General features: G+C 41.1%; 1 protein-coding gene across 1 annotated transcript; it reads left to right on the forward strand.

Annotated features, from left to right (window-relative positions):
- The first annotated feature begins 59 nt into the window (after nt 1-59).
- Nucleotides 60-10,674, forward strand: TAF5 (TATA-box binding protein associated factor 5). Its single transcript, XM_084289722.1, has 11 exons — nt 60-603; nt 1,798-2,035; nt 3,232-3,547; nt 4,209-4,372; nt 4,836-4,971; nt 5,490-5,610; nt 6,578-6,707; nt 7,434-7,598; nt 8,011-8,188; nt 8,337-8,514; nt 8,838-10,674. Exons 1-11 carry the CDS (start codon nt 66-68, stop codon nt 9,053-9,055), a joined length of 2,382 nt encoding a protein of 793 aa, XP_084145848.1. The 5' UTR covers nt 60-65; the 3' UTR covers nt 9,056-10,674.
- Nucleotides 10,675-10,676: the final 2 nt, after the last annotated feature.

Below are 10,676 nucleotides of genomic sequence, written 5' to 3' on the forward strand. Positions count from 1 at the left end.
CCCTTTGCCCTGACTGTCGCAAAAGCGTCCGCGCTTTGCCGGCGGCGAATGGGGGGCGATGCAAGATGGCGGCGGTAGCTGAGGAGCCGCCGGAGGTGGCGGCGGGGAAGCCCGACCCTGAGGCGGGGACGCCGCCGCAGCCCCCCGCCGCCGCTCCCCCGGCCGCCGCCTCCTCCTCCGCCACAACCCCGGCCGCTCCTCCGGCTCCGGCGGCTGAGGGGGAGCCGGCGGGGAACGGCGGGGAGGCGGCGGCCGCCGCCGCTAAGGCAGCGGCACCGGGCCCGGCCGCTTCCCCCGCGGCGCTGGACCGGCAGACGCTGGTGGCCGTGCTGCAGTTCCTGCGGCGGAGCAACCTCCGTGAGTCCGAGGAGATCCTCCGCCGGGAAGCTCGCCTGCTCGGCGACGACTTGGGAGCCGCTGCCCTCAGCCCCGCCGGAGCCGGGCTTTTGGGAACGGCCGGAGGCGAGGGGGATGTGGGCGGCAGCGAGGCGCTGCTCAACCGGGTCACCGCCGCCGCCGCCATCTCCATAGGAGGCAGCGTCGCCACCGTCGCCTCTGCCAGCCCCGGGGTGGCGGCAGCGGCCACCGTGCCGCCGGGGAAAGGTGAGGCCCGAGGGGGGGATGCGGGAGGTGCTGCCGCAGTCTGCAGGGGCCCCTTGGGAATTTGGGGGTGCCCTCGCTTCCTGCAAGCTCCGGGACTCTTTATTCTAGGGTGCAAGGAGAGGGGTCAGGCTGTGCATCCCCTAGGGTGGCATTTCCCGGGGGTTAGGCTTCATCGTCGGTGGGCAGCCCTGGGTCCATCAGTCCCCCACACAACTTGGGAAGAGACTGGGATCTCTCAGGGTGTTCCTCCTGGAGGAAGGGACCAAGGGTAGGGGATCTCTTGCTTACAGGGAGCACGGAGCACTGTCAAAGGAAAGGATGCTTCCCGTTGTCTGTGTGTCCTGTTAGCTAACAGCATTGCAAGAGGATAAACGTTTCCTTTGTAGTTCAAGGTGATGGTCCAGGATGTGGCTGCAGGGATAAGACCAGAGTCCTGACGTACAGGCTGCATTTTACAGAAAGAGCCATAAGATAATTATAGAGGAGGCTTTAAACATTTCTTATATACAGGGTTGCCAGCTGTTTGAAATGTCCTACAGATAATTTGGGTCTAAGTACTTTTAGTCAAGGTGTTTCTTAGGGCAGCTTTGGATAATATCAAAAGTGTTTTGGGAACTTATGTATCTGAGTTCAAGTAAGTGTATAGTATGAAGTCAACTGTATTTTTTTCTTTAACACAGAACAAAGCAATGAACGTGTTTAATGACTGCTATGGAGCATTAGCAAGTGACAAAAAATCATCGCCCTGTAATGGTTCTGTTGTGTTCTTGTTCACTTGACAAACTCCATTTGTTTGGTTACTAGAAACAAAACAGTTATAGTGGATGTATTTTACAGGCTTGGAAAGGTTCAGCTCCTCATTTGACAGTTCCTAGCCTTAGCTGTAAAGATAGTGGGTTCTGGTGATGATGGTGGCATCTTTCCACTTAGCTTAGATGAATTAGGCACTACGTTAAATACCTTATAAGCAACTATTAGCAGAGAAAACACAGAAAATGGTAAAGGGTGCTTGGAGAATAGGCTGATGGAGTGTAGTTAACCTACCGCTGTCCTTTCAATTGTATCATTTCAACGTACAGCTGAACTTAATGTTCAGTTTTGCTTGAGTGCCTCACCTTGGCAGAATTGTTGTCAGCCTCTGTATATTTGCTAGCTCTGTCAGGTGGTCTTACAAGCTGTTAAATGCTTTTGCAGTTGGAGGAGGTGTTGTGGAAGATCAGCCAGATGTGAGCGCAGTATTATCCGCCTACAATCAGCAGGGGGACCCCACGCTGTACGAGGAATACTACAGTGGATTAAAAAACTTCATTGAGTGCTCCCTGGACTGTCATCGAGCTGAATTGTCTCAGCTGTTTTATCCTCTCTTTGTGCACATGTACTTGGAGTTGGTCTACAACCAGCACGAGAGTGAGGCAAAGTCTTTTTTTGAAAGGTAACTTATTTTCATTTGTTGATGTGTGTTATTTGGTGTTCGCTTCTTTTATTAAGTCTGAGTTTAAGGTGTGTGTGTTTATGTACGCATTATTCTGTAATGCTGAAGGGATTTGAAACCTGACCTAATGATTCTGTGGATTACTGTAATTGTTCTTAATCCTTTCCCAACCTCCCGTGTCAGAAAGTTGTGCGAACTACATTTGAACTCTACCCATGCAGATTTTGAGCAGTCTTTATGATGAGCTGGTGGGCACCTGGTTTCAAGGTATCAACGAGGAGAAGATTCTACTTTAGGGAGAGATTGTGGGCTCATTTTCTAGCAGTGTAAAATTGCACTGAGATGACAAAGCAATGTATCTTATGTTTGCTGATGTCATAGTACCTGCATTGAAATTCTTCTAATAGGATTAAAAGAATTAATTTATAGCTAATTACTGTTTTCTGTGCTTTTACTATGTTTCATTTCTTTATCGCTTGAGGAGAAACTTAAGTTCGGTCTGCTTTCTGGGTTCAGACTGATTATGAAATACTTCAACTCAAAAGGGTAACTTTTTCTTCCCCAAGTACAGTCAGCAAAAAGAGTTCTGCAAATAGCTGTTTCCTGTTGTGAGTATTTTATAACATGATTTGAATAAAAATGGAAAGCTTGTTTTCTCTAGATAAACGGCAGCTGTTAGATAATGTGAGTGGAGAGTGAGAAACATACTCAGTGGTAAATGTACATATTTATATAATGAATCAACTCTAAGTGCATCCAGGTAGTCTTGCATAAGAGATGCCTTCTACTTCACGATACCACAAATTTGGGTTTCATTTATGCAAATAAACATGTGACTATTTACTTCAGGCAACCCTTCGTGCATATACATTTCACTGAGATTCTCCTGTTGAATACTTTTGCTGTATGCAGTTTAAGCTTATGATCTATTGATCTGATTATTATTAAAATTATTAATCCGGTTTTATTAGAAAAAATTTTATTTTTTCTAATAAAATCAATTTAATCCGGGGGGCACTGATCTATTGCCCCCGGATTAAATTGATTTTATTAGAAAAATAATCCCATATATAGTTAGTAGCTTCCAAGTGGTACTTACATGTTTTATGTTAAAGTGATGTAAATAAATGTGCGCTTACAAGACTTATTACAAGAACATCATCTCCTATCATGTGTTTTTTTTTGTTTTTCTGTAGATTTCATGGGGATCAGGAGTGTTATTACCAGGATGACCTCCGGGTATTATCTAGTTTAACCAAAAAAGAACATATGAAAGGTAACGAGACCATGCTGGATTTCCGAACGAGCAAGTTTGTGCTGCGTATTTCACGGGACTCGTACCAACTCTTGAAGAGGCATCTGCAGGAAAAGCAGAACAATCAGATCTGGAACATTGTTCAGGAACATCTCTACATTGATATCTTTGATGGAATGCCTCGAAGTAAACAACAGATAGATGCCATGGTTGGAAGCTTGGCTGGGGAGGCAAAACGAGAGGCAAATAAAGCAAAGGTAGGAGGGAAAGATTGTTGCGCTTTTATTATTGGAACGGTTCTGGAGTAGTTTTTCAGGAAGACACCTTACTTAGTCTAGACTGACTATTGTCACTTGAGATCTTAAAAGACAACATGAACAGAAAAAAGGAAAAGAACTGTACAAATAGCTGTTGGCCCCAGTAGAGCGATCAAAATGTGTCATGTAGAAGAAACTGCTGAATCCCAGTGAGAGACAACTTTGTATTCTGTTCGCTGACCTGGACTTAAACTCCTGAATCACTCTGTAGTTTTAACGTGGACACCTGTGTCTTTGGCTTCCTCTTGTACAACAGCAGTAATTCTTACTGCCAGTTGTTACTGCAAGGACTGTTCAAGCAGATCTTGATAGTGTAATGTCACAGTACTTGACAAAATATATGAGCTGTAAGGACTTTGCTTTATGGGAGGTAAGGGGAGAATTTAGAGTTCTCCAGATCAGTTGTTGGGTAAAACAGTAGAACATGCACTACACTTGTTCCAGGCTAACAGTAGTGTATGCAGTAATATTAGACGTACCAGTTTTAAAGGGGCAGCTCTGTTGTTTGACTGTAACATTAAAGAGTTTCCATTTCAAAAATCAGTTTTCAGTAAGAACAGCAGTTACGGTTTTGCATCATACCTATCTTATTGGCTTGCAGGTGTTCTTTGGCTTACTGAAAGAACCAGAGTTTGATGTGCCTTTGGATGATGAAGATGAAGAAGGAGAAAACGAGGAAGGAAAACCAAAGAAGAAAAAACCTAAAAAAGATAGTGTAGGATCAAAAAGTAAAAAACAAGACCCTAATGCTCCTCCCCAAAACAGGTACCAAGGGAATGATGTGTAGAGAAGTCTTGTTAAATCCAGTCTTGTCATACCAAGTCTGCATCGCTGGTTACATGACATTTTTAGCTCTTTGGCCATTTCAGCTGTAGCCAGCTTTAGCCATAAGATTTCTAAGGGAGGTTATGGAAAGCTTAGCATAAAACCCTCTGCCTTTGCCCTTCACGTCGATCTAGATTTTCCTTGATAAAATTTTATTTGATTGCCTGCTAATCTTTTCAGGTCATACTCATTACTTACCTTGTTCCGCTGCCTGTCTGGAATTTGTAAAGTTATTACCTCTTTTTCTCATCAGATAATCTTTTACATAGTCTTTTATTTTTCCAAATTATTTTTTTTTCTATTTGAGTATTGAAGTATAGGGTTGCATGGGAAGGTTCTTCTTTCTCTGTTTAAACTGACAATCTGGAAGGTGCTTTTAGTTCGTAAAAATGTGTGCTTGTAGAATTCCTCTGCCTGAACTGAAAGACTCTGACAAACTGGATAAAGTAATGAATGTGAAGGAAGCTGCCAGACGTGTGCGTCTTGGCCCAGAGTGCCTGCCCTCCATCTGCTTCTACACATTCCTTAATGCTTACCAGGTTGGTAAAAGAAGACGTTGGGTAAAATGAAAGAGGGAATCAAAATGATAAACACCTTTATTAAGAAAGAAGACTTAACAGAGTTGACAGGGCTTATCAGAATATTTGGAATAAGCATTGGAAAGTTTAACGTAGTTTAATAAATGATTTCACTTCCACATTCCTTGGATTTGCTCTGATATTGCAATAGTTCTTTTTCCACTTTTCCTATGTGGTCCTAAGTGTATTCCACAGAATACAGTAGATATTTTGCACCAAAATACTGGAAAGAAGTACAGCTTTGTCAGCATTAACTGTGCTTCGCTTATATGCCTTTATGGTGCAAGATTTTGGTGCAAGATTTTTTATCTGTTTATTTCAAATACATGTATATTTTTGTCCAGTATATCCCACAGTAATCTCTTTTCTTATTTTTGAAATTAACTAGAGTTATTTTTTTTATTAGTATTTATGATTTATTAATATTTGAAATGCATTTTGAAGGATACAAACAACATAAATGGCTATTTTGTGTATAGGGTCTAACTGCAGTGGATATTACAGATGACTCTAGCATGATTGTAGGAGGCTTTGCTGACTCTACAGTAAGAGTGTGGTCTGTGACTCCGAAAAAGCTACGTAGTGTGAAAGCAGCAGCAGGTAATTAAAACCAAAACACTTGAAATGAGCATGTATTGTTTGTGATGCCTGTGTTTTCTGTGAACAGAGAAAGATATCTGTGTCAGGAGAGTTGCTTTCAGCAGTTGGATATTGTCACTTCAAAGAAACAATATGTGCACAGATGTGTGATTGCATCTTATGTATTGCCATTAGAAATGTATATATTTTTAAAGGTATGAGAAATCTGGTTGTGTACACCTGCTGCTAGGTGGTCAGCACAGAGTTTGAACTAGCAGTAAATAGTGTGGAAATAGCCATCTTGCTCTTGACTGGGTGGTAACTATAGGGTGTAAGAGACAGCTGGGTTCAGGGGATCTAGGGAAGAAAATAGAGGTACCCTGGAGAAAGTTAAAGGGTGGGACTTTGAGAAGGATGAAGGAAAATATCCTGTACTGCAACACCTAGGCAAATTTGTGAAAACCAGGCTGCTTTAATTCTGCTCTGTATGTTGCAGTGTGTTGTGTTAGAAGCTAGATACCAAGGGAACGGTTCTTAGTCTTGGTATTTAACTGAAATGTGTTTGTGATGTTCAGCAAAAGGTAGCCTACAGGTTGAAAGTTGTTTTAAGTTTTTTGTGGTGTGCAGCTGTCAAAACTGATTGAAAAGCATGTTTGTAGTATATTAGCTTTCTGGGAAAAGACACAGAAATATGGCATCTCATGAAGTGTGTCTCAAGGCTGAACACTGTATGTATGAAAAACAACACCCATTAGGATTAGTTTCACTCTTAGTGAAGACTTGAGAGAGTGATTACTTGTGTAAAACGTTATTTTCACCTTTTACAACAGTAAAAGTGTTGTAAATGCCATTGTATATTTCAAAATTAGCAAATCCAGTGCTTTGTCCTGTTCACGATGTACTTGCCTCTTAGAGAAAATATTTGTGTTCATGGCATTTGTGTTTGAACTTCTGGCATTTATTATATGAGAACTTTGAAATATTGCAGACCTCAGTCTAATCGACAAAGAATCAGACGATGTCCTGGAGAGGATTATGGATGAGAAAACAGCCAGTGAGTTGAAGATTTTGTATGGTCACAGTGGACCTGTCTATGGCACCAGCTTCAGTCCTGATAGGTAAAATAAGTTTACAAGCTAACTAGCTTACTTGGCTTGAGTCTCAATTGTATGCTCTGAGATGCAAACGCTTCTTAATCCGGCTTTCTCCAGGTTAAAGCAATTCTCTTATATTCTTTAAAATAAGAGATTAAAGAACATTATGTAATTATGAGAGTCTGGACAGTATAGAGGAGGTTTAAATGTCCAAAATATAGCTCATATGCAAGTGGCTACATGAGACAGCCATCACAAAAACATAGTTGAGAAGAAAACTTTGTGTGGAATGTGAATATAGAATCTGTAGTTATGAATTGAGAAGGTGAGCATGGCATGAATTTTCTTTCAGGGAACCTTGTTATTTAGTTATATCAAGAATTATATTAAGATTTTTTAAAGTAATGTAGTGTAACAGTTTACTGCTGTCTTTTTTTTCTTTTTTTTCCTCTCTACATAAGTTGAGTTCCTAAGCAAAGACTAGCTTTCCCCTCCCTTTATTGCTATATCATCAGAATTAGTCATCAATATTCAAATGTCTTTCTTTTGGGCATAAGGGTCTAGGGCCAGATTCTTCTTGAATTGTTTACTGTTGTTTACCTCACCAAAATGCTCAGGTATGTGTGACACGCTTAAGACCAGCTGCCCAGTGCCCAGCTTTTCTTATCATAGAGTTCTTACAGAGTTTATGCAATGGTTATACAGTCTATAAGTTTCACGTGCAACATTCTATACTTTGTTCTGTTACAGGAACTATCTGTTGTCCTGTTCTGAGGATGGCACAGTCAGATTGTGGAGTCTCCAAACGTTCACGTGTCTGGTGGGATATAAAGGACACAATTATCCAGTATGGGATACACAGTTCTCGCCTTATGGGTATTACTTTGTGTCAGGGGGACATGACAGAGTGGCTCGGTAAGAAACTAGATGAATTCTTTACTTGTCAGGGTCAGTTTTGTGTTGAATTAACCCTGAAAGTGATTAGCTGATATACTCCAGTTTAACCTATAAAAAGAAATAAAATTTATTTCATGTGAATTAAGAGGCTAAATAAATGTTTTAATTTATTTTTTCCTAGTCAATGCACATCAGAAATAATGTTCTCTTATTTGGCTGTTATGAGTATTCTCTCATTGTTAACTAACCATGACAGAATATGGTTTATTTCTCCCTTCTGAGAAGTGTACTTTTCCAGAACAGATCCTGCTAATTCAGTAAACTGCTCAGTAAGAAACCACTGCTTAATTACGTCCTTTTGTTCATCATTGTGCAATAGATTCTAAATGTTATTATGTCTCTCTATATTAATAGAGCTTTTCTTTTTCAGATTGTGGGCAACAGATCACTACCAGCCTTTACGAATATTTGCTGGCCATCTTGCTGATGTCACATGTACCCGATTTCATCCCAACTCTAACTACATTGCCACTGGCTCAGCAGACAGGACTGTACGGCTCTGGGATGTTCTAAATGGGAATTGTGTAAGAATATTCACTGGACATAAGGTAAAGGCACATCGCTCATTGTGTGGAAGTGACTTTATTTCTGTGGTGGGATTCTGATGAGTAGCATTCGGAATGAATACAGCTTGACTGGCTGAAAATGATGAGGCTTAACTAATTTGGCTCTCCTCCCCTCTAATGTCTGTTTTAGGGACCAATTCATTCGTTGGCATTTTCTCCTAATGGACGATTCCTGGCTACTGGAGCGACAGATGGCAGAGTTCTGCTGTGGGATATTGGACATGGCTTGATGGTTGGAGAATTGAAAGGGCACACTGACACTATCTATGCGCTTCGATTCAGTAGAGATGGGGAAATCTTAGCATCAGGTAAAATTACCAAGTTAGATGAGAGTGAAGGTTGGGTCTGTGTGTAGTGCAGGGGGAGGAAACTGGAGTCAGAAATAACTCTAAGGCAGACAAGAAGTGGTTGGACCAAGGCTGCAATTGTGAGAACTGTAACGTGCATTCACTATGATTGAGGCTTGTTAAAACTGTTTCCTTGGATGAGAGCATGCTTTCCTTGGTTGAGGGCATTAAGTATTCAGTTTTGAGTAAACCTGCTTTTTGAGCTGCTTGTTTTCCTGTTGTACTGACTTGCTGTCTTGTAACTTTTTTATGTACATAAAAGACTTTTTTTTTTTTTTTTAAAGGTTCAATGGATAACACAGTTCGGCTGTGGGATGCCGTGAAAGCATTTGAAGATTTAGAAACTGATGACTTTACTACCGCCACTGGACATATAAACTTGCCTGAAAACTCACAGGACTTATTACTAGGTACATACATGACCAAATCAACCCCAGTTGTACACCTTCATTTTACCCGCAGAAACTTGCTACTAGCTGCAGGAGCCTACAGTTCACAGTAAATGCAGAAGCTGTAAGACTGGCTGTGCCAAGTTGTTGCAGTAGCGACCTCAGGATGTGAGACAAGGAGGAATGTCTTATACAGGTGGACCTCACCCGTCTGTTGCAGGAAAAACAAAACTATGTAAACTAACTCAAGCAGCATCTTCTGAGTTCTGCTTTCATATTTATCCACAGTTTGAAAATGCTGGAGATTGACAGGACATCATTGTGGCTTTAAAGGAAGGAATTGTTTCATGGTGCTTTTGATAAAAAATATATGTATGTATGTATATGAAAATGGCTGTCTCCTCTCAGAGATGGTATTGAGCTCTGCTGAAACTTTTGGGAAGTTAACAGCCTTGGTATGTGTTCTCAAATGATTTTTTTTTAAAGCACTTAACTTACGGTTGGCAAATGTTTAATCAGTCTCAAGCACAGGTAAAAGCTATTCAGAAAAGAATGTAGTTTAATTCACTATAGCCTGGGCTGAGCAACAGGTTTAGTGAGAGTATCACAGCAACAAATAGGGCATTGAAAAAAATAGGCCCAACAGGCAGAAGCTTGTGGGGAACTGTGGAGAAGTTACATATGGATTTTATGCATCCAAGTACCAAGTCCTGAAAAGATTTCAAACTCCTGTGCTTTTCTGAGGTATCAGAAATGCAGATCTTGTTATTCTGTTTTCACAGGTAGCTTGCTTCTGCTGTGTGATGAGCAACCAGAAATACAGTGTGAACACATTGGAGGGGGGTTGGGGAGAAGGGATTGTTAACAGCCGAAATGGTTTGCCTGCTTTTAACAACAGGGCAATGATTCCTGTCATATTAGATCTCAAAGAGCTTCAACAACCTGCATCCTTTCTCCATATGGTTTACTATTTCAAACTGTAAAACTAGTGGACAAGGCATCGAAACATTGCAGAGCAAGCAGTGTAACCAGTTCTAAGTGTGATTATCAGCTCTGAAAGGCTAGTTCAGCTGCTGCTGCTGCTACTTTCCACCCAAAAAAACACCCCAGTAAGTCTTGCTGGACAACCAGTAAAGCTGAGAGTTTTGTTTCTAAGGAAAAGTAAAACATGCAAAGCACTGGGAGATAGAACTTTTTGGGTCTTTGAACAGGAACATCACTACCAAAAGAAAGCCCTTCTCCTCCTTTTTTTGTTGTTAATCTTACAAGCTCTATACCAGGAAATATGTTTTGTGTTCCCTTTTACTTACAATAAGGGAATGGACCCTTGTATAATGGCTGAGTCTCTACTGAAAATGTGAAAAACAAGATTTGACATTTCTAAGGTAACATAAATGGAGAACTACCTCTTATCATCCTTTCTCTGACTCTAACCCTTGGAGTAAAGGTGCATTAGAGGCATTAAACGTCAAGATAAAGGGTGTAAAATTCATTAGGAAATTCACCTGGAAGTTTTCTTTAAAAGACAAAGTATTTTCTTTAAAACTAAATTATTGAGGTGTGGTGGTTTTTTTTGTTTTGTTTTTTTTTTTTGCGGGATGGTACCTCAAAATTTCCTAGCACCCAATACAACCCGTTGGATTTAATTACGGTGAATCAAGCAAGTTACCTGAAAGCATGTACAGATTTGACAGCTTAAAGAAAACACTGCCACATTCTGCCTTTGTATTTTGT

The sequence above is a fragment of the Netta rufina genome (genome assembly GCF_964035555.1).
Source record: "Netta rufina genome assembly, chromosome: 7".
NCBI lineage: Eukaryota > Metazoa > Chordata > Aves > Anseriformes > Anatidae > Netta > Netta rufina.

Excerpts from the sequence above, each read along its gene's own strand:
- TAF5 (XM_084289722.1), top strand. The coding sequence starts at position 66 with ATGGCGGCGGTAGCTGAGGAGCCGCCGGAGGTGGCGGCGGGGAAGCCC. Across the intron at positions 5,611-6,577 it reads TAGTGTGAAAGCAGCAGCAG|ACCTCAGTCTAATCGACAAA; the intron begins GTAATTAAAACC and ends GAAATATTGCAG. Across the intron at positions 8,515-8,837 it reads TGGGGAAATCTTAGCATCAG|GTTCAATGGATAACACAGTT; the intron begins GTAAAATTACCA and ends TTTTTTTTAAAG.